The 24,524-nt window shown below is 38.3% G+C and overlaps 2 protein-coding genes across 3 annotated transcripts in view; one reads left to right on the top strand and one right to left on the bottom strand.

Moving 5' to 3' along the window:
- ascc3 (activating signal cointegrator 1 complex subunit 3) overlaps positions 1-24,524 on the top strand; it is a 152,420-nt gene that overhangs the window by 43,641 nt on the left and 84,255 nt on the right. The window lies entirely within an intron of this gene.
- LOC147052187 (glutamate receptor ionotropic, kainate 2-like) overlaps positions 1-24,524 on the bottom strand; it is an 84,235-nt gene that overhangs the window by 8,924 nt on the left and 50,787 nt on the right. The window contains exons 7-14 of the mRNA XM_085917669.1: positions 20,991-21,134; positions 19,998-20,105; positions 17,583-17,696; positions 15,617-15,823; positions 13,399-13,622; positions 9,733-9,851; positions 5,891-6,108; positions 2,485-2,710 (exon numbers count right to left, since the gene is read on the bottom strand). Coding sequence (XP_085773795.1) covers positions 2,485-2,710; positions 5,891-6,108; positions 9,733-9,851; positions 13,399-13,622; positions 15,617-15,823; positions 17,583-17,696; positions 19,998-20,105; positions 20,991-21,134 — 1,360 coding nt within the window. The remainder of the gene's footprint in view (positions 1-2,484; positions 2,711-5,890; positions 6,109-9,732; positions 9,852-13,398; positions 13,623-15,616; positions 15,824-17,582; positions 17,697-19,997; positions 20,106-20,990; positions 21,135-24,524) is intronic.

The raw sequence follows: 24,524 nt of genomic DNA, 5'->3' as shown, positions 1-24,524 counted from the left end.
CTGCAACTTGGAACTCTTCAGAATTCTTTCTACTTTGTCCAAGGCCTCACCATCTGAACAAAAAAGTTTCCAATGGATGATGCTGCCGCGACCAACCAATAGACCTTTTCTTCTTATGTCTAAGTACGGTGTACTTTTGTTGATGCAAAGGATTTTATTTACATCAACCTTGTTTTTTTTTGTACCATAACAAAATCTCCCTTGTGAAAAGAATTTGTGGTCCTGTGAAACCAATGTTGTACTTTGAAACCCCACTCATTAATTTTATCCCTGTTAGATAAGGTTTAATTTACCTGTCTGTCCATCCATCTATCCACCGAGACCCACTTTACAAAAAAACTGAAATAAATCAACCCCAACACCTTACTCTGAATTACCCTGTCTTGTAAGAGTTCTGGAATCCCTCATCGGTAATAATTCTTTTCATAAAATGATGTGTGCCATCCTCAGCGGAACACTTTCTGACCTAAATATCACCACTACTGCAAAAGGGGTTGTGTGCAACCAACTTTCACAAAACAACACAAAGCCAACCGGTTTCAACATCTTCTGTCTATGTATCGTTTTTGAAAGTAGATAAACCACGCTTTTGTGTTTCCTGCATCTCCTGCCCTTTCTATCCTATCTAAACCTACTGCAGGTATAGGAGTCCACCAGTCTTTCTCTGTCATATGATCAGAACCAATTGCCCACTGAAATGTCCAATTAAACAATGCTGGGGAAGTCTCGTGATAAAAAAAGAAATAAAAAATCCTACCAGACAGATTCTTGTATTGTAGTGGAGCAAACTGGACATAAGGTGTGCCACAAAGGCTTGTGTTACAAGATTTCAAACCCCTCCAATTAAATTGCCCTCCGCAGCCATTGAACTTTGTTCTGTCTGCCTTTAAATAAAAATCCAGTTTCAGGTTGGCAAGCCGAAAGAGCAGAATGAGTGATGATGAGACCAATGAGACCCGATTTGCTAGGGCGAGTTATCACTGGTGGATTTATGAGTATGACCCGGACACCAAACACCAGAGCCTTCATTGGAAGAGACAGACGTCTCAAAGACCGAGGAAAGTCAGACAGTTGTCCGATTTCATCATGTTGATTGAGTGCTTAAATGTGAGGGGGATCACCCACTCAGATCTCACCACGGAGCCAAACATTCAACCAGCACGGGGCTCTGAAGAGATCCTATGGAAAGTTGTGGCAGGACAACTTGTGGCTGCTTGCAGTTGTCAAACTCAAGGCTCGCCACATTATTTTATGTTCAGCAACTTTATGTTTCTCAAAATACCAACATTTTAATTTGCCGTATTTGAGATTTTGCAATGACATTGTTTTTTTTACTGACCTCTGATTTCAAAACTAGTTATTCACTAATGTGTTGTGTTAATGTAATATCCAGCCATTTATTTGGCTCTCAAAGTCATTAAGGCCATTTTTAGCAAGCATATTGAGACATTGTGTTGCTTCCGTATTTATGATGTGCATTAAACCCCACATTTTTCCAAACACACTTGTAGAAAGTCAGGATCACTCAGCTGGGAGGTAAAATCCATTAGACAACTGAGGAAGTTGTCAAGGGAACTGGCAGCTGAGCTCTACTAAGGCCCAGCTACTAATGCAGCTTGACACCAACACTGTCAATGAGATATGTGCTAAATGGCCAGTCTATATAGGAATACAGTCTGCAGATGGTAAAGGCTACTAAAAGGGTAGGATTAGCAATTTAAATACCTTGTTCTTTCTCCATGTAAACGAGACACCAGGGAGTATTGATGCTCGCACCCTCCTTTCCACATCGCACATGCTGGCCGTACAGAAACTGTTCGCAGCAGCATTCGTTCACTTTGCCGACATTCCTCTCACTGGCATAAGCTTTCTTTCAATGACACACAAGTGACTCATCATTTTGATGTGTTATTGTGTTTTTTACTCTTTGGTGAAGCAGGCAAGGTCCTGCTGGAAATGGCGTTGCAAGCCACCAATAACTCACAAGTGACATGTTGAAGAGATTTGAGTTGTGATTTAGAAGAGCCTTTGGCCTTTCACTTGATCTTAGCGGAGTGGTTTTATCTGAGGAGATATGTATTTCTAGGGCATTATGATCCTGGCAGGGTCACCTAAGGCGGTAAGGTCCTACATGAGGACCTAGACAAAGCACAGCTCAAAAACCTCCTCTACCTTTGAGAAGTGGTTACCCTCCCACAGAGGAGGCTCGTCGCCATGTCAACTTTTTTATTTCAAGCATATTTTATTTTTGAAAGCAACAGACAAGAAATGAAGTTCACCAAGAAAGGACTGTACAGTGTGTGCACAATTGTAAACCATGCAAAGGAAGCATAGGTCAATTGTATTCTTTGTCTTTTGTAAACATTACACTGTATTGTGTGCAACACAGGAAACGACAGCCGCATAGTAGCATCAGTGGCTATGTTAACATGGACTCATTTCTTTGAATTATAAAAAATTGAGTCCGCAACGCAGCGTACATACCCATTGGAGTGCCAACCCCATAGGCTTGTGAGTCAATAAGGCCGCCAATCTGGGTGAGGTTGCAGTTACGTTGTGTGGCAAAGTCAATGCTTGTCGACTCCATGAGGAAAGCATAATCTGAGGTGAGAACTCTGTGAATGCCTTCGTCAACATTCTTCACCATCACAGTATGCCGTCGACTGCTCATGAATTCCCACATTTTGTCGTAAGTGGAGATCTTGGTTTTCTGTGAGAAGACACAATTACACTGTGAAAATATAGCCCAAAATATTTGGTAAAATATAAATGAGATATATTCAGCACTTCAGATTAGTCAATAATTTGTAATAAATAAATAACTAATTTTAAAAAAAAAAGCACTTAGGACAGAACTGACATTGATATTGTAAAAGCGCTATAAAGAGAGCCCATGTTCAGTGTCATAAAATATGTAGATTCTGGATAGGAATTATGATCACGTTTTTTTACTGGTCATTGTATTTCATAAATTTTGTTCTGCTCCCATCATTTGGCTTCAGTGGTACCATCCTGAACATAAGCAGTGAGCTTCAAATTGTATACGTGCTATCACACAGAATGAATACATACAAGGGAAGACCACTTTCTTGAGGAGCAGCTTTGAAGCCATTTGAAACCTAATTAAGTCACATCTTCAAGGTCCCACCCGCCATTATGGTGTGTAATGACTTTTTGTGGCTGGTCGATATTTTAGATCAACTGGATGATTTGTGGAATGCCTATCAGAATCTTTTGGAGTCACCCTTGACAAATCAGGAGATTGAGCATGCAAGCTTCTGACTGCTGATAAGAAGAAAGCTGTGGCTATGAATACATGGACAGACAGATAACTCCTGTACTGCAAAAGAGGCAGACAGCAAAGGCGCATCGCCACATATGTATACCCAAACACTACAACAAATTTGCAATGTTGGAAAAGGAAAGATACAAATTAAGATAACCAAGCTCCAAAAACACATTGTCATTCTATAGCATAGTATTGATTCTTAGACAAATTGAATTGAATTTGAAATATTAATTATCAATTGATCAGATTCAAAACTTCACGTCCCTTCATAATGGTTTGTGTTGCCACCTGCAGTATTTGGTTTAGGTTTTATACTCATTTCAGTTTTTTATTGCTTTAAGAAGACTTTCTCAGCAATCTTAGTAAAAAGAGTTTGAGAAGGGTTGTTAACAATAAGACATCTGCGACCTTTTTTTAAATGTGGTTTGACATGGCTACTCCGTGGGGTTTAGGAAGTTCGCCTGAGTGAGGTAAGCATTTGATTATTTGCTATAACTCAGATCAGATTTCACAAAGGTTTGGCAGAATCCAAATGTTATTGAGTCAAGACAGCTAGTTGGATCGTTATATTATTTTTATCCACTGTGTAAGATTCTGTCTTGGTAATTGAATTATTCCAAGGTGATTTTAAGAGCATATATAGTGGAAGCATCATTTGTTCTGTTTATAAACATACATCCTTGGGAAGTGAATAAGAGTGCTTGTGCTTTAGGCATTCAGCATATAGATGTGTGGAGCTTTGATTTGTGTGCAACGGCACACATTTGTCCTTGTCGTCAAGATTCTGTTTGCTGCTTGTCAAAATGTTTTGCATATTTTTCAAAGGACCTTAATCAAAAGATTCCAGAGAGTGGAGGGAGATCGTGCGTGGTTTTTGGCTGCAAAAATAACATTGTTTTTTTTTATTCTTTTATACAGACCTCTCTCATGGCCCTGTTGTACCCACACGATACAGGGACATCGCTAAATGGCTATAATAGAAAAGGCGCCGTATTTGCAGTCACATGTGAGCCTTGAATACTCAAATAGCAGAAGAGTTGACTGTTAGAGCTGCAGATAAGATTTAGAACCAATTTTGTAAATGGATTTATTCTTGTACCCACTGAGATGGATGTGAAATCTAATTTAAATAATAATAGCTAGGAATATTAATAGGAAGGAAAATACAACTACATTAATGTGACACAAAGTGAGATGTTAAAAATGTTTACTGCAATGGATAATTTCTTCTTGCAAGCTTTTTTAAATTGACATGTTAATTAAATCCTAACCCTTTATTTTCCATTGTAATTTTCGATGCATGTAGCATATTATTTATATGTACCGTGGTACACTGCTTAGCCCGTCCGCCTCACAGTTCAGAGGTGTAGGGTTCAATTTCGACTCTTGAATTATTCCAAGTGTGTACTGTGTGGGGTTTGCGCGTTTTTCCCTTTGCCAGCGGGGGTTTCCTCTGGGTACTCCACTTTCCTCCCACATTCGAAAAACACCACCCCAAATTGTCCATAGGTGTGATTGTGAGTGTGAATGGTTGTTCGTCGACATGTGCCGTGCGATTGGCTTGGCGACCAGTTAAGGGTCTACAGCCTGAAGTCTGCTGGGATAGGTTTGTGAGGATAAACCATTTGGAAAATGAATGAATGAATACACATATATATATATATCATTTTGTTACTCATGCAAAACGATCTGCATTCATAGATTAAAAATTTGGAGACATGGCCAAGAAGAGGGTTTCTGTTTTACAGAGTAACCGGCATCTCCCAATTATACCCGCGAGGTAAAAATCCAAGCCACCCTTTAACAAGATATGATTTTATTAGCTAACAATCAAGTGTGTATAGCAGTGGGTGTTTGCTATTAAATTATTCAGTGTTGTTGTGGAAGAGGTCCACAGGGAGTTCTACTCGGGAGACGAGTGAAACGCTTCTATGCTTCCCAGGCAGACATTTACATAATTAGCCACCATTATACTATTTTTCCAGCACGAGTCAGTAATTACCTAAACAGCAAGTATTTTGTAAATGTTATTCCGAGATGTGACTTGTGATCTCTGTGCATCTTATTTTGGAATACAGCCACTACGCTAACCATCATTATAACTGTAAGTACAGTACATTAAGAGTTGTTATCCTCTGCATTTGGCAGGCTTCATTAATATTCACCTCATTTCTACATCTAACGTAAAAAAATAATTCAATGTTTATTTGAAATTATTTCATTACTGTACTGATTATTATGGATTTATTCTATTTAATTTCAATATTGATCTTTATCGGTTTCAAGATATTTTTATGTACCTAATTGAAATGCTATCAGAATATATTGCCTGTGCACTGACTGCCAGCCACAAAGATAGCCAAATCATACACACATTATAATAATAATAATAATGATAATAATAATCATTGTTGCCAATTCAGGCACATGTCAAAGTGTTGTATTAAGACACATGTACACATTTATGCATATCATTTTGTTAAACTTAGAAAACATTTTTACATCCTTGAATTTTAATAAGTGATGTAAAATAAACTGTTTAGAAACTTTTTTTCCTGGAGGATATAAGTAAATATACTGTATTTTATGGCTATCACTGACCTTGAAGAAAGTCATCGTTGCGCCATCCTCTACCACTCCATACTCTATCTTGGTCTGCTTGGCCAGGTCATCAGCGGAGTCAATAGGCGACTCCATCCTCTCCACAGTGAGGAAGGCTGCAAGGTTTGCCGTGTAGGAGGAAATGATGATGAGAGTGAAAAACCACCAGATGCCTCCGACAATTCTGGTGGAGAGGGCTTTCGGCATGAGCTCAGATCCTGAGTGAGAGGAGCAAAGGAAGGTCATGAGACCGAGATGAGCTGTAGATGAGAGAGAGGGCCAGCATCCTGGATAGCGGAGACCAGGCTGGGCCTATGCACCTGCCACTAGGCTCATATTCCAACAAAGATACACTTCGTTATGCACACGGCACATTTTACTTGTATGGTGCACCAGGCAGTCATCTCAAAATGATCTTTTTGTTGAGACACAGAGGTGGCTCAATATTAAACCAAACTGTGATTTCCATTTGTATGTACAGTATGCATGGGAGTTTGCTATTTTAATTGATTGGCCATCAAAACCATGTATAGCATCTTTTAGGCATAATCCATGCATTTTCTTGTTAAACATACAAGTCTACCGAATGCGTGGGAGTAAAGTTGCTCATTTGAAAAGAGGAAAAGAGCCTGAGTACTATGTAATCTGTTTTACCCAAGCAACCTAAGAAATTGAAAGCTGGGATTTCAGACAGTCATTCATGCCTGATAAAGAGCCATAAAGAGGGGATTAAGAACTGTGTGCGCCACTCCCTCTGTGAGAAACTCAATCTGCATTCACGGAGGAAAATGCAGTGCTAAAACCACTGCTATAGGAGTGGGAAAATAACCTTTTATTCAATCAGATTAAAAGTTTTGTTAACTATAGCTATATTGGTATATCAAAAAAATTGACATGAACAGGATACTATGGGGTGACCCAGTGGCGGTGAACCAAAATGATTGCAAACCACACGTATGTGGCTGCTATTTCTACAACTAATGATGAAATTATTTTATTTATAACACATTAATTTTATTTGATAATTAATTTTATTTTAAGTCCAGGTGGTAAGACCTGGATAACGCAACTCTCCAACTAATGATGGAATTATTTTATTTATAACACATACATTTTATTTCATACTTAATTTTATTTTAAGTCCAGGTGGTAAGACCTGAATAGCGCAACTCTCCAAGATATTGACAGAAAAAGCTAAAGGTTCCTTTTGTGATCCCTTCCTTTCAAATAATCAGAAAAGAAAAAAAAAAAAAACAAGAACGAAAGCGAGAAACAGCATTTTTAATTATAATTATATCAGCCGTCGTATGGGTTGCAATCATTTTGGGTCAGCCTGTATTTGTAGTAATCATAATCTCATCAGTAAACTGATTGCTGTCGGAATTATTTTAACTAATGTAACTAGAGAACAATGGAACAGCATTACAAATACGGGAGGACAATATGATTAATATTAGGAGGAACAATTGAAGGTCCAGCAGGCATTTCTAAATGATGCATGGAATAATGACAAATAGACACTTTTGGCCTGATTTACTAAAGGTTTGCCCTTGTAAAAACTGGCAATTTAACAACCGGGTCCACCAATTTTCTGTCCAAACGTGCTGAGCAGTTTCTTTTGCGAGGGAAAACAAAACAAAAAAGCATCAGACCTACCTAGAGTGTAAATCCCTCTTTTAAATACCGCGGGCTCCACACACATTTACACCTGTTGCTTACAGCACGTCATCTATTATTGTGATTGAATATGCACATTTAGCGCCTGCTATTTGGAACCTTAGAAAAAGTTTACAATCATAGTAGGTCATATGCAACATGCCCGCCAACTGTGCATGCAATCTGTTGAGTGACAACCAATTTTTTGCCTGCTATTTGGGATCGTTATAAATCAGGCCAATGTGTATTAAATTAGGGTAAAAAAAACATTTCACAATTCAATATATTTGTGATGTCCAGCTAAAGGATGTTTGTTCCTTTAAAATGCAACATTTTATTATACAGAGCAGTCTTACCATTCTGCAGTAACTGGCACAGAAAAAAAAAAAAAAAGATGATCCATGAGATTTGTTGAGCCTGGTTGGGGCTGACTGTCATGTACCCAAGGTAACGTCATGACCAAACAGCACTTCCCACAATTTTCTGGGGGTGGTGCAAGCCACCGGGCAGGGGAGCCTCTCTACATTGTTATCCAGCCTAGAGCTAAACAGACGTTGTCTGGTTCTTGAATCTAATCGAGCAACCTTCGGGCCAGATGCCACATCTTCTCAACCAGCTGAATCATTTTGGCTACACAAACACAGTATATAGTGGATATAAAAAGTCTACACACCCCTGTTTAAATATATGCACTATACACAGTCCACTCCAAAAGTAGTGGAACAGCAAACCCAATTCCTTTGGGGGGGTTTTGTACACTGATGACATTTGGGTTTCAGATCTGAGAAACTATATTCAACAAGGAAAAGAGTACTAGAACATCTGAATTTTATTCTCGGTGTATCAGAGGCATTTTAAATGGTGGCAGGTATGCGCTGACTCCCATTTAACATGAATTTGAATGTGACTGGGTAATTGTGAACATGGTTACATCCCAAGTTACAAGATAGTGATACACACTCGACAATTTTACAGGGGGTTTTAACAGGGGTTTGTACACTCTTGATATCCATGGTGTGCTATGCATCTAATGGCTAATTTGATTTTGCTAAATGCCTCTATAGGAGGCGTTGTCTAATTGATGCCATGTTTTAATGGTGCCACCTAAAAGGACAGATTTTTTTTCCTTGTCAATTTGTATGGTATACCATAAAGTCAACATTTTGGGGAAATCATTTAAAACACTCGCACTTTATACACACATTGATTATTTTAATGAAAGTAGTTCAAATAATGAAATTGGTTTTGCATTTTAGATAATTCACACCTGATCACTGTGGTCCAAGTTCAATATGTGAATCATGTCATGTAATTCACCATTTAATGTAAAATACTGTTTCTGCAACTACTGTTATGTAGTGACAGATTTTGTCCTAACTTTTTCTTGTTGCATGATCTATAGATAAACATTATGTGCAACTTCATTCAAAGGAAAAGAATACATATCTGTACATAACTGAATATCACTTGAAATAGAAACCAACATTTCAAAGCAACTAAATCAGTGTGTGCTTCATTCTTATAACAGAACAAAAGGCAAGCATAAAGATCATGCATTGCAGGCCATGTAGCCTATACTCATATCTGTGTCTAGCAAAGCAAAAAAAAAATCCTCATTTAAAAATCCATCAATTTTTTTTTCTCTGCAACTCATCCTCATGAGGGTCACGAGTGAGCTGTAACTTATTGAGCTGAGCTTAGCTGGTTGATTGGGGGGAAGAGGATCCTGTATCTCCTGACTGTGAGGCCAACATGCTAAACACTACATTACCATGCTGCCTCATGAATTCATTTTATTACATGCATCTTCTGTGTTTTATGGTCATAACATTCAACCTTTAAGTATTAACAGTGGCACCTTACACATTTTAAAGTTGTCAACTAGGTGAGAAGATATGGTACAAACGGGTAGAGTATCAAACAGGCAGGGTGAGTCACCTCAGTTAACCTTACTCATTACTTACCTGTTCAAATTATCGAAATAAATTAAGGGCAGGGAGACACCGAACAAGCAGAATAATCATTTACAATATGAAAAAAACCCACGGCATGTCCCGACCCATTACCAGTGAACTGTCTAACTACATGCACAGAGGCCCCCATGCATGGTCATGGGCCTGAGACAAGTGACCCCCAGCAAAAAGTGGGAACTGTGCTAGGAAAAAGGGGCAGGCAAAGGCGTCTACCTTGCTGCATGAGAGCTCCAACTCCGAACCAGAAACTATTTAGCAGGGTGAAATTGTTTTCCACTACATCCGAGTCAGGGTTGCAAGGGTGAGGGTTATACCACTCGTAGGGACTAAACCTGTGAATATCGACAAAGAACACACACAGATTTAATGTAGTTGCATGAAGACACATTTGAAAAAGGTTTTAAGGTCATCATACCTACGGAAGACGAGAAAAGACAAAACAATTAGTCACTTTCAGTGATGAATCACTGCAAATTGCTTTGAGATTTGAGAAGAACAGTGTGCGCAAATAACTCAATTGGGAAATCTTTCTAAAAACTACACATCTCCATCCTAATATCACGTAAAATTGGTAGCAGGTTTGAATTGATACTCTTCATATGGGCAGGTTCATGTCAGAGCCAAGTCTAACTCTAACAAGTCTCTAACTAATTCAGAAAATACATTTAATGTCATACTGGAGGAATATTAATATCCAGCAGCTCCAACTATTCATTCCCACTCTTCCAACTTTGGCCTTTGTGGTTTCACCACTTGACACGGTCCGCAAGCAGATAAATTTCTCATTAATTCATGCTGAATAAAAGTGACACTACATTAGCGAAGGTTGATTGGTTTACAATTAAATATACTAACCAAGTCTGATTTGTTCTGGGGAGTGAAAGTCCAAGCTAGACTCTAGCAGCTTAACAGACGTGGATTAGATAAATCACATTTTTATGCATGGACTATACTTGTCTCACTCCGGGCCTTTTACTTTGCATTTTAATTCACATTGAACATTCTGCAATTGAATCCATAAAACAAGAACATGCAGGTTTCCATCCATGAAACTATATCACCCGAACTGTAACCCATTGTGGTGTGCAAACGGTGTTTGCTGAGCTTTCTTTTCACCCCGCAACACTTGCAGACATTGACGACTCGAATGGAGTTCAATGTTCTCTGAATGTCCAGATGATTTCTACGTTCCTTAGTTTTAGTTAAATCTCCTCAGTTAATTTGCCGAAGATTTGCTTCCTTGTCAATCTGCAGAGCCAAACCGACATGATCTGAAATGCGCCCACTTGTTATGTGACCCAATTCCTCACGCAAATGTCAGCATGCTTTCTCCTCATCATCTTGCAAACAGATAATTACCTCATGGCATGACAATGGATAAGTAAAGTCATCATCTACACCATGCATAGGCTGGACTAAGAATGGACGGTTTTGCTGTTGCTATTGTAGGTTTTATCCCCCCAAAAGTGTTCAAACCAATGTCATTTATAGGAGGAAACAAAGCAAGACCCCTCTTTCGTTGTGACACTGTTTATCTACTCTGTTGTCATTTCAATTCAACTGTCCTTGCATTATCTTAGGCCATCTACTGCGCAGTAAAAGATATTTTGTGCAAGGTCAGATAAGCAAGGATGGAAAGAAATGAGTGGCAATATGTAAGGAATGTCCATCTTTTAGCTTTTCATGAGGGCAGGGTCATCTCACAGAAATGTCAAGGTAGATGAATCATCATTGTTGATAGAAAATAAAATAAAATCCTGATGCTTTGTCACAAGACAAATACGTGTCTCAATATGAGTGTGACCACAATTTTGAAATGTATTGCATTGTATTGATTTTGTTTATATATTTTATATTGTGACATATTTGAAACGCACATTAGTGGTAGGATTGAAATTGAGTTTTGCCATTCCTCTCAATCATTTGATACATTGATTCAAAGTCACTAGTACAGTGTAGAAAATAAATCAAATTGTTGGGTGTTGATTGTATCCACCAAATATGAAATCCTTCCATTTCTAAAGTACTACTATGATCATGGGAGCGCTGGGATCCTTCAATCACATCAATAACGGTACAAACCGAGGCTGTTTCTCAATATGAAGAATGCAGAGTACACTACTACTGTGAACTCATCAAGCATAGTCTTCCTGGGAACCTACATGAAACGTGCTTCTTAGGAAGACGAGTCTCTTTGTAAATAGCAAATGCTGTCGCCTGGTTAACTTTCCCACTGTGCAGTATGAAATGTATCTTAAGATATTTTCCTACTCAAGTCTTCACAAGTACACAACCGATGCACCCTTGGTTTAAGCTCGCTGACTAGGACAACATTCCTCGTGTTCTTGTTTCATTCGTACTTTTAACATATATATATTATTTTTATTTATTTTTTCCATCATGTTTCTTTGATCATAGGGTATCTGACTTGTATTCAATAAATGTTCTAAGACTGTCATCTGCATGTAACTGCCCATCATGTATTTGTGTATGGGTAAAAAGGCTTATGGAGAAAGGAGTATATGCACTTACCAAAATGCTTACTTATTGTGGTACAATATAAAGTACTTGCATATTCTGTGCCAACTTAGATGACAGTTGCTGCCTTATTTTTTGTGTAATCATAATGCCAGTAACATCAGAAAACATAAGTGTTAACATTAAAACCGTAGAGACATGACTGGAAGCGAGCCAATGCCTACTCAAAGTTTTAGGGTTAACAGTTTTCTTTTATTCACAGCCTACAACCCCCCGGCCCCCCCCCTAAAAATTGTGCAAATACGGAACTATGTTACTGTCTGTGTTGGTAATCCACAAAGTACTCCCAGTTCCCACCCTAGAAAAAAACCTAACATTTTGTAGATATGTGAAGATTCTAAAAAAGAAACACTAGTACAGTCGATGAGCGTCAGTTTCTTTGTACCACGACACTCCCCGCCAAAACCTAATTTAAAATGAATTGCCAATATAATGAGACTGAATTTAAATAATACATCTTTACCACTGTTTTATCCTAATTAATTTTAATTATGCTTGATTGACATCGTGGTCAGTGGATCATTGTGGGTGTAGTTAATTGACTAATGGCATTTCCTGGTTAAGATAACGCTGGACCACATTAAAGAATGTAAATTGACAACACTAATTTGAATTGATGTTGCTCGCCTTGCTACAATGATACTCACTGATGGATGGGTTTCCATTGCCGAAATCAAATATTATGCGCCACAAGACTAATGCTCTGATTAATACCCGTCTCTAATGTCATTGCTCTCGTTTGCTATTATTTTTGGGGTCACGAAGCACATTTTCTGGCTCCTTTTGTTTTTACATGTTTGATGCAAAGAAAGAAAGAAAGAAAGAAAGACAGTAAATGCTCTGAGAGACTGGGAAATATGAGGGAAAGGTTGGGAGAAGCACAACATCCCACAAACATTCAATATTTTCCTGTCACTCTCTGACACACACGCACAATCCTAATATATATGTACCATCTCAGTGTAAGCTTTTTGCTTCTCTGTTTGTCTGGTTGCATGAGTGTGTCTTCTTCCTGGCGCCATTGTGTGCAGAAACGGGCCAGGAGTAACCTTGCAACCTCACTTTGTGCCAATATTCAACATTTTTGAAAGACAATTTATTTTCCAATTTTATTGTGATCGTTAAGTTGAGTTAAACACACAACGTGACAATGATGTAGCATCTGAGACTGTATGGATGACCATCAGTTTGTCAATTCGTGAATGCTCCACCAATTCAGCATGCTCAGGAAACTGCCTCTGTAATTACTGAGAGTAGCCTGTTAGTCATAAATGTAATGTTGAGTGGTAGCATTGAAGCAAGATAGTGATTTATGTGCCATCGCTGGTCGTGACATGTTACCTGGCTATGACAAACAGCACACAACTGACACCCAAGTAAGCCAGCAGAATATACATCCAGATATCAGGCGAGAGGGGGTTGAGGAAGGAGAAGACCCCTGGGTTGGTCCCATTTGGCTTGCGGTAGAGTATACTTATACCCAATGTCATGAAGGGCTTGGAGAAGTCAATAACCTTCTCACGCACGTATGTGATGGCAAGAGGCGCCACTGCCAGATCAGCTCTCTGTCAATAAACATAAAAAGGAAGAAGGATAGGCCATATGTTAAGGGCATGGGAAGTGTTTAGAGGCAATCAAATTAAGAAAACAGGATCTTTACATTGTCCACGTTCTTTTTTTTTTTTTAAAAAAAAGCATTCTGTGTGCTGTAAATTTAAAGCCCCTATTTCACCACCCATTAAAGCTGCAGAATACATTTTCATTTCACCTCAATTCACTTGAAATCATCAAAATGGTGAAGATGGTTTGGTTTGGTTAAATAAATAGATTCTATAGCATTAGAATAAAATAACTATTTACCGGTAGATGATCGGCAGTACTCAACAGTAAAACACCAAATACATTCAGTCAAGATCATTACTTTACAATAGCAATTATTAGGGGTTAATGCAATATTATTAAAATAACTTCCCGTACTGTAGTAATTTTACTATAAAATAGCAATTTTATATATATTTGGACACTGCACTGTCTTGTAATAAGTCGATTAGTGTTTTCAGACACCTTTGATGTTACTATTATAAGAAAATAAAGAACAACACATTTTCTTTTACTTCTTAGATGTAGTAGGGGGGCCTCTCGAGCAGCAATTATTTTTATAAAAGTGGAGGACTTGGCAAAGAGATGTGCTCTGGGTTCCATTTGGGGCTGTTTGCTTTGTTCCTTTTGGTGATTTCGGCTGATGTTATTCTTTGTTTAGTGTTGCCTAATGTGTCATTCGGTTCACCTTTGTCTGTCCCTCTTGTTTGCTCCTTGTTTTGTCAAGCAATCAGCTCCTTCTTATGTGCAGCTCACCTACTATTAGTACCTGTGTACATAGTCCTCCTTTTTCAAATTTTTGGGTTGCCCTTTGTGTCATGTGCTCGTGCTACCCTGAAGTTTGTCTCCGGAGTTTTTGTACTAACATTTTGGGGAAGCACGTTTTAGTTTTCATGCCTGAATTCATCACTCATTTTGTTTTGCTTTTTTGGATCATAAAGCTTCGATACTACAGCTACTGTGACACACACGCACACACACACACACACACACACACACACACACACACACACACACACAATACGCACACTAGGGTAGCTATATTGATCAAGGGCAGAAGTCCGAGTTAAGAAGTACTTGACACCTATTGGGTGTTACTTCTAATGGGTCAGATATTGACTGTGCAGTGGCCGCTATTTTTCTATCTATGCAATTTATCCTAACTGGGATGTTGTTGGGAGCAATTACCGGTAACTGTGAGCAGATTGTGTATGTTTTAATAAGGCCTACAGGGGAAAGAACCCATGGCATGATCTATGCTCTCTTTGCAGCACTTTGCTCTCAAATATATGCAGTCGGTACCAGTTACCTTTATTTCCCCGGTCTCTTTCCCCGGACAATTCATGTCGGAATTGTGCTGATTCTCAAGAGCAGATCAACTAAAATCTGACTTGTTTGATCAATATTAGCATTCCGATTGAATGAAGAGTAGTTTGTTTTGGAGTTATGTATTAACAATTACACTTTGGTGCTGGGTAAACACATTGACAGTTTGTCAGATGTATGGCATGAGTGAAAAGTGCTCTAAGTTTCAAAATACAGAATGTCTACTTTGGTTTGAAATAAGAGAGTAAAGAGGTGAAACTTGTACCACTAAAAGTAAAAACAAGTAATCTCTCTTGAGGACAATAATTTCAATAATACATCGTACTGTACAATTCAAATAAACTGTCAGTGGTTTTAAATTGAGTGGCCAGCTATCTTAATATATTCATAAATCTAACTCCACAAAAATTCTTTGTGGCCTTGCACAGTGGTGCATGTCAGTGACTGAGCGCAACGTACTCCTGCTTTATGGCCTGACCTGATCGGGAAATGATTTATATGCATGCTCCACACTAAAGTGAAAACCTACACAACAATACTTTTTCAATATCATTCTATATAACCAACAATATTTTTTTTTTAAATTGTACAACATACTGTAGGTTGGTGGCTACTGAAAATAAATAAGACATACATGGTCCATTAATTCCTTAACCATGCCATTCCACAAGCCTGTGTTTTCTTCCTGGGCACCATATTTTCCATCTTCCACTAAGCGGATTTCATAGGTGAAGCCCAAGATGTTGGCGAGCTCTCTTAGCAGGTCAATGCAGTAGCCCTCAAAGCGGTCATTCCCATAAAGAGGCTTATCAGACTTCTTGAACATCACATATGGCTCCTCCTGTGAAATATGGGAGAAAAGACAAGGATAACTGACATTTTAATTCATTTTGCAATCGAGAAAACTGATTTGATACACAAGTAAATTGAATTACAACAAATTTGTAATCTAAGATGCCACGACTGTATATTGTGTGTATTGAAGTGGCTCGTAGCACTATCTGACGATACCTCCCTCAAGACACTTGTTGTGTAAATGAAGGCTGAATGGTTTTTATTTCACACTGTGTAATCTCGATTACATAAGGTTTCACCACATTACAGTAGTGATTTCTAAAGTACATAAAATGTTGACGGGCCAAGATCTTAACAGTAATTACATCATGTTTTATAGTACATAATCCCTGTGAACATGAAGAGAAGCTGCATGAAAGTACGCATCAATCAAATGTAACAAACCCAATTATTGTCAGCCCTCCCTGATTTCCTCGGTGTTCACAACCCATCAAACACCACCCCATGACTAGATCCTGATATGGCAATTACTTCCACAAAGTTGTTAATAGTGGCAATCCAATCACTTCACAGCATGCTCACAAGGGAAGTAGGCCTGTGATAAAAATGAAACAATGCGTTTGCTATTTTTACACTTGCCTAGCAAATAACAAAAAGCTGCTTAAAAACTATTTATGTACAAATATCCACTCCTTGTCAGCTGCAGCTCATACGCAGGGATAGATAGATAAATGAATGAATGAATGAAATAATAAATAAAAAAATAAAAAAATAAAACAATAAAAAAAAAATAGTAGAGCTTGATATTTTATTTCAAAAACTGAGAAATTTTTACAGACAGAAGACTGAAGAATGTGTAATAGCCCTCATCTTATTATGGTGAAATAATAACGGCTCTAATACCAAAATTTACAACCTAAATAATAATATATAAACTAATATAATTAAATGCCTCTTGGCACCATGCAAGATATGCCAGCCACAATATGGCTGTCAAATTAATAGATGGAAACCAAAGCCATAAAAAAATCATTCAATTTCCACTGAACTTGAAACTTGACTACCAAACAGATTTTCTTTATTGTATTGAGGCCGTCAACTGTCAATTTCATCTTCTGAATTGGATAGCAGCATCCCCAGCAACTGCTCTCAAAGTAAAAGGCAACTTAAGTGAAGGCATTGGGAGATTTTTCAAGTGGAAAAGCAATAAAATAGTGACATCTTTGCATGAGCTCTGTCATAGTTCAGGGTCCTTTATGTTTGATTTCCCGATAACTACACTATATTCTGCAAAATTTCATTTGCATATCATGCACAGTATCAGACTTGAGCCTCGCATACTTTTTGTTTTTATGACCAGATGACTGCTGTGGGACTATTAAATGGCACAGGGCATAGTTTGGTTAAATAGTGGACATATTTTGAATAGAGATGTGCTTCCTTGATGGAAAGAAATATTTTGCTGTCATCATTTTTGAAAGTGCTATGACTCCCATCTGAAAGGCATTTGCTATTGCTCGCTGACAAACAACCTAAATCCTTGCATCAGCTGTCAGTGAACTCATCAAATGCTCTCTTATAAAACTGAAAACCGACTGTAACGTTTGCTTGGATGACAAAACGAAAACATTCATTTCACTGATACATGGCAGGCTCGCCTCCTTCCAGCCATGCCCCCCCACCCTCGACTTGACCAAGTGACGGTAAATCGGCGCTGGGGGGTGCCATTATAAAATCTCACCGAGGGCACCACATCAGCAAGGACCAGCCCTGATCATAACAGAGAAAGCACAACATTCATTTACCAGTATAGTTGAAATGATGAGAGATCGGTTGGATAAAGAATCTGACACATTAGTTGTCTTTCCTCTCTGGTTGTCCGTCATGTTCAGGCCACTTGGAGGGTCCCATGTGCCAATCTAAAAATATAGAAAGCCATTCATTCATTATCTGGGTGTGGTTGTGTAAAACTTTACTTCAATAACTAAGCACACAAGCCTTTCAAATAACTTTTATGTTCTTGTAGAAGTACCTGCAACATTAGTATGGGCAGAAAAGAACAATAATAAATAATTTGATGCACTTATATATTTTGGAGAAGTAAACATACACTGACTGTATACTCACAACATGGTAACAGTGCATTTTAAATACTATGAACCAAGATAAAAATAACAAAAAAACACCAACAATGATTCACAAAGTTGGATTAATCAATGGGCATATTTCGCTTCACTGTAGGGGAAGCATACATCGGTGCACACAAATAAATGATAGAATTCTCTTGGTTTGTGTGTTGTGTAAATTACACAGAGACTGTATAACGCAAACATTTAAAATTCAAGTACATACTGGTAGGCTATTGATTTTGAAAAATATTCACTTTTCTTTTTTCACAATTCAAAGATTCATGCAATCACTCTGCACTTAGTTTGCACAGCACCCACTGCAGGTGACCTGGCTGGGCCCTGCGGAGCCCTACAAAATTTGACCTGGTTGCTAAGTGACCGAACAAGACGTTTTTTTTTTTTTTAAACCCTCGTGCCTTATTCTGCTGGTTTGGATCAAAAGGTAGGCTGCAACACATCAATATGTTTGTCAGCGTTTCAACAACAACAACAACAACAACAAAATGTAAGAAGATGAGCAGCAGCTACAATAAAAGAATGGTATGAGTCTGAGCCTCATGACTCAGGGAAGAATAGACTCGTTCGTGAACTACTGCTCCATTAAACCTGATTTGAAGAGTACATCTGGCTGCAGGGAACGGTTTGACACCCTGTTTGATATGCCATATTTGATTTTAAGCTCGTTGAAAATGCGAAAATCACACATATCTACTAGTGAAAAAATTGGTACATCCAATGTAGCGGAGAGCTCCCTCCATGGCCGAGCCTTTTTGATCGCATCACAATACGACATCCGTCTTATCTAGAGCTCAATTCACTAGAACGCCACATTAATAAGTGTTTCCTTCACTCTGTTTTTCATGCTGTTTTCACTCCTTTTTCCATTTGCAAGGGCAAGCACCCATCCGCGCTCCACCATCCTTGGCGTATGCCATCGCCCCTCGCTTTCAAGCATATACATAATGAATGGGTTGTTCGATGCCGGTCTGTGCTGTGCTTAGAGTAGTGTGGAAGCACCTTAAGAAAGTTACAAATTTAAAAATGTGTTGAAGCCAGGGGGTGCAGTTGACAGTATGTCACACTGACATATAGTGTCCCACAGGGAGCAACATTAAAGATTTGTTGGAGCTAAATCGGCCTCACGGTCTTTCGGGTGGTTGTTCACGGAAAAAGGTTAGAATGATAACGGTAAAATGAGAAAAAAGCCTTGTGCGGCTGTGAAACATATCTTAAGGTCTACAATGTCCTTTCTGAAAAACAGAATTTTCTCCCATCACTAGCCCCATGTGGTGTCCAACCGATGTGCCAATGGCATCATGACAAACACTCCAGCTCACATCCGCCAAAATTCCCTCAGGGCTCTTCGTATTTGACTGACTCGAGATAGGCTTTGTAATTGCAAATCAACTCTTTAATTCAGACTTCATGAGGCTGGAGGGCTTCTGAAGGGGGTTTTAATAATGGACTAAATTATTCATAGAGGTGCATGCACACACGGGCCGGAGGTCGAGCACTGATGCATTGTGGATGCTGAAATGTTAGTTGTTGTTTTTATTTATTTTTGTTTCATTTGTATATATATTATTATAATATAATAATAATACGGTCTGTTGATAGTCAGGATCTTAACAAATAGAAGTATCAGTTAGATAATTCTAGGGAATAACTCAACCTGATCCTCTTAGTGGACATTGTAATTGATCTCCACATTTATGTAGAAAGTCATTGATTGTTTTATGTTTTTATTTTGCTTTTGAGAAGTTGAAAAACTGAAAAATGATTGTTAACTTTGCTCTTCCTCACTGTGTATTCTGTCTTAGACTGACATTATTCCTGGATAGCTGCATCAAGTTTATTTTCATTTACAATTAATTGCTGTCATTGAGGCGTAATTTCATTCCATATCTCCCTGCAACAGGGAGGGAGTACTCGTTTGTGCATTCTGGTTTGTTTTTTCCAACTCACAGTTTATACCATGTTCTCCAGACCGTTTCTAAGTTGTCACATTTTGTGCATTAACATGACGCTCTGCTTACTGATGATTTACCCATCCAATATGTGAATGTGCACATAAAACGAGAGGGACATAACCTTCTCTAGCCCCTCCTCCTTCAGACTGATAACATCAAGGTCAAAGTCTGTCCTCAAGCCATTGGTTCGGTTGAAAGTTATTCTCCCAGTCAGGCCATCCCAGTGGGCCTAAAGAGAAAATTAAATAAAACAAGACAGAACATTTGATATGACATCAAGCTTTAATGTGCTAGTGAAATATTGTATGTGTCTGTGGGAAAACAGAAACATGCCAATTATGTCATCCTTGAGGATATACTAAGTATGTACACACAACCCAGTTCAGTATAATATGGCCTAGAAAAATTTACATTTATTTTTCAAGACAATGCATTTTCCCCATGATCAAGAATGGGTTAATGCTTAAACATTAAGTTGTGTTATTCATGTGACCCGCATAAAATTTGCCAGGGAAAGCAGAAAATGAAACCCAAATGTACTTCAATGCACTATTAAGTGCTTGTCTGGTAAGCTGAACACATGTTCACTTCTAGCAACATGCAGGTGTTTGTGAAACTGCATCATCTACAGAATTGCACCAACTAGTCACTCTTGTCATCGCATTCTGGCTCTCAAATAATTGGGCCAGATGCACACATAGTCATGTATAGTGTTTGTGCTTCTAAATTTGTGTCCACTGCCGTGTAGAGTTGTGTGAATATAAATCATGATCATGTGTAAAAAAGAGTGTATTGCATAATTATCAGCTTTTCACACAGAATTCAAAGCTTAGCCTCATTGCAAAACTAACACTGGTGAGTTTTCACAATTTCCATTTGTTCTGTTATACTTTTCTGATTTCTGATTAAGACCAAAAAAAAACCTGCAAGATTGTTTTCTCCCTCTGTGCCACTGGCATACACTTATTGAAAATGTGACAAATGTACAGTGATACCATTCATTCATCATCTGTTCCACTTTTACATTCTGCCTCAACCTCATTCAAATTCAGTCTCCACCTGCTTTCCTAAAAGCATGTACGAGAGAACAGGGAGCAGATGAAGAAACACCTACCTCTTTGATGAGGGCCATGAAGCGGTTCCCAAAGCGCCAAGGCTTATGTCTGTTACACTGTAATGAGCTGACAGTGATCTGCTGTGACTGCTGCACAGCTACGGCCACCACGTGCACAGCATCGTACATTAGGGCAGCATCTGTCTGCGAGAGGAGAGGAAATTGACCATCATTAACATGATATAGGATTAGGATTGGCAGATGAAATCAGTCAAAAGAAAAAAGAAAAATTAATGAATAGGTAGACCAGTGTCACTGACTGAAAATTCCATGGACAGATGGTTATGTGTTTTTGAAGAAATATGAGAATAATTTATTGGTCTAAAAGGCAACCAGTATTCTAAAATAGTAAATAGAACTAAGCCAATACATAAGCAAAGGAAAAGTGAGGTGCCATTAATAGACATAATTCAGAATTACCATTCACACACACATGAAACAAAACACATTCACATATCATAGTTAAAACCTCACACACAAGAGAACTGCCTTTATTTTCAGACAACTGAAATGTTCTCTCTCACACACACACACACACACACACACACACACACACACACACACACACACACACACACACACACACACACACACACACACACACACACACACACACACACACACACACACACACAAGTAAAATGCTTTCACGTGTTTCACTTGTGGTTTTTCCTATGTTGTGTGAATGTGTTTTGCTTCATATGCGTGTGTGAATGGTAATTCAGAATTATATCCCCAACGACCCCTCATAGAAAACAGCTAAACTATACACAATAAGGTATTAGATCAACCAACCCTCAAGTTAATTATCAATCCAAACGCCTTTGTTCCGCTTATGTTTGTTTCGCTTGATTGAAAAGCAGTCCGAACATTTTGCAATGGATGTTGTATAGAAATAATGTCCTCGGGTGATATGGAAAACACTGACCGACCCGCCAGGGGAATACAATGAAATAAATTGTTCAATCATGACATGGGTGCAGCTGAAGGTGCCTGTTTGCTGCAAATAACACATGTAGGAAATCCACTGCGTCACTGCAGATGGTAATAAATAGTGAGCATTTGAATAACATAACATTTGATTGCAGTTTAATAGGGACAGAGAAGTGAGACTGATGATGGGTATTACAATTGTAATGTACATGAAACAATATCACTATGTCCAACGGCGTTTGGCATCTTTACTCGCAGTATTGATTATTTTTTTTAACTCGTTTCGGAAGAAAAGAAGGATGTGAAAATTCTTTCAAGATGATTAATCAGATTTTGGTACGCACTTTCGTCTTTACATTTACACCCTGTTAGAAGCCACTGTGGACAAAACAGGATGATAGTGACAATGCCGGGGTACGGGGAGAACAAAATTGATTTCTGTGGATTCCCAGACACATTTTTAAACGGGCAAAAAGTGTGACACGGCAGTGCCATTTTTCGGAAAAAAAAACAAAAAACTGGTCGGCTATAAAAAAAATAAATAAAAACACACACGATGAACGTAATGAACATAATAACGCAACACAAAAGTGTATTAAAAATGTATTAGTGTATTAATCATATTACATATATCACTTAAGTTAATGTGTGAGTATTTCAGTGAATAATTTTGGTAATATAGTGTACCTCAGATTACTTTGTATCACACAGCACTAATCCCATGATTGAACAAGATCATTTTCTTACAACAGGCGGCCAAATGTATTCAGCAGTGTCAAACATTGTCTGAAAGTGAAATTGAGTCCTGCTGGAGAAGTTCTGGCAGTGAGACTGTGTGCCTCACTGCTTGTCCCCAGTGCGAGCATCATGAGAACCCGTCAGGCAGTCTCAGTAATGATTTAGCAACACTGACACTCCACTCTATAAACATCTCATTAAAACCAATTATGTCACTCCTGAATTAAATTAAAGCTACTAAATGCATTAAAAGCCGCTTTTTCCATGTATCACCTGATAAGAGCATTGCTATCCCTTTTTGTCTATTACATGTATTGCTTTTGTATTTTGAAAAAGAAAAACAATGAATTTATAAAGTTAGATGTATTATAATTATGACGAAAGCAGTTCAATGTGCCTCACCTGAAAATTCACAGCTTTCTAAACTAAGTGTCTATTTGCAAAGTGATTGATAGGAAAAACATCTCGCTAACTCTTGGCGACCCATTGAAGAATCTAAGATCACATTTTTTATATAGAAACAACTTCTACATTGATCAACTCAGTAAGGACAGGCAGGACTATGAACAACACAATATAACAAGATATAAGTCAAAAGAAACCAACAGCTGATTGACTTTCAATTTTATATACATTTCAACATACTGGATGTACCAAAGTCAATTGTGTTCAGATGGATTAAAAGTGTTAAAGTGGTATTTTATGGTTGATTCTGAAGTAGGTGAAAGGTGGGGACAAGCTCTGCTGTTCCTGCAAAATGTTGCTGTCACGCAACTGTGACTCCTTTGATCAGAACATAACCACCTTGAGAGATGAGACTGCACATAGGGGAAAAAAAAAGTCAATGACTGTGGACTGTGTATGTGAGAGTCGACATTAGGAGAAAGGTTTATCACTAGAACCACTCAACAAAGCAAGCCCAGTGACTTCCTTCCCTCCTGTCTGCTGCTTGGAGAGATTAAAAGCTGAGCCCGTTTTGTAGTTTTTTGGGATCGGACTGAGGTCTTACTCATGACTAGGTCAGTCACTGCCACCAGCTATTCTTGCTATTCTCAGCAATGCACTCAGCTCACAAGTTACAAAACCGATACTGTATGTACATAAATTATGTGTCCAACACACATTCTGTCAAGGAAGACTGTAAGAGCACAAACTTCGTAGTAGTATCTGGCTAGGTATGAATCATTTTACCATGACTTGTACTGTGTACTCCTGACGCTTAGAGTTGTGTTTTTTTTAGAAATCTCAGGTTTTCTCAGAAATCGGTGCATCCTGATTTTCATACCCAATGCAAGCCTTGATACGGACCACACACAGACATGTACGATCCAGCTGGATAGCGGTCTCATTCTCTAATTTTAGTAGATCACCTGCCTCGTGGAGGGCTGTCTTATGAACGTGCTTTATTCATCAGTGGCCTGTGGAACATTGGTTAATTCTTCAATGGCTGGGTGAAGTTGTTGGATATTGGCAGAATTTGAATCACGCTCTTGTAGTGTAAACCCTCAATGCCTCTGTCTGGCTCTTTGTCCCCAAAGGGTCAATCAGGTGTATGAATTTCACATTAAAAAAGTAACAACCTCAAAGATCATCCCGGACTGGTTAGAAAAAAAATGTAGGAATATGACATTGTATATCACTATCAGAAGTAATGACAGAATTCCGCATTGTTTAATAGAACCAGAAAATTAAATGTAAATGAATATTAAAATCCATACGGAAAGATCATTTTGCATTTGCTGAATAAAACAAGCAGCACTATTACCTTAATAGTTGCCAGTAATATTTTCATATATCTATTTATATTGACACGTAGCAATCACATCTGAAAATAACATGCAAGATAAAAAGACAGCAACACCA

This window comes from Syngnathus leptorhynchus, chromosome 8 (genome assembly GCF_054491065.1).
Source record: "Syngnathus leptorhynchus isolate UIUO chromosome 8, UIUO_Slep, whole genome shotgun sequence".
In the NCBI taxonomy this organism is placed as follows: domain Eukaryota; kingdom Metazoa; phylum Chordata; class Actinopteri; order Syngnathiformes; family Syngnathidae; genus Syngnathus; species Syngnathus leptorhynchus.
The sequence above is the reverse complement of the archived record's forward strand: the minus strand, read 5'-3'. Positions and strand labels throughout refer to the sequence as shown.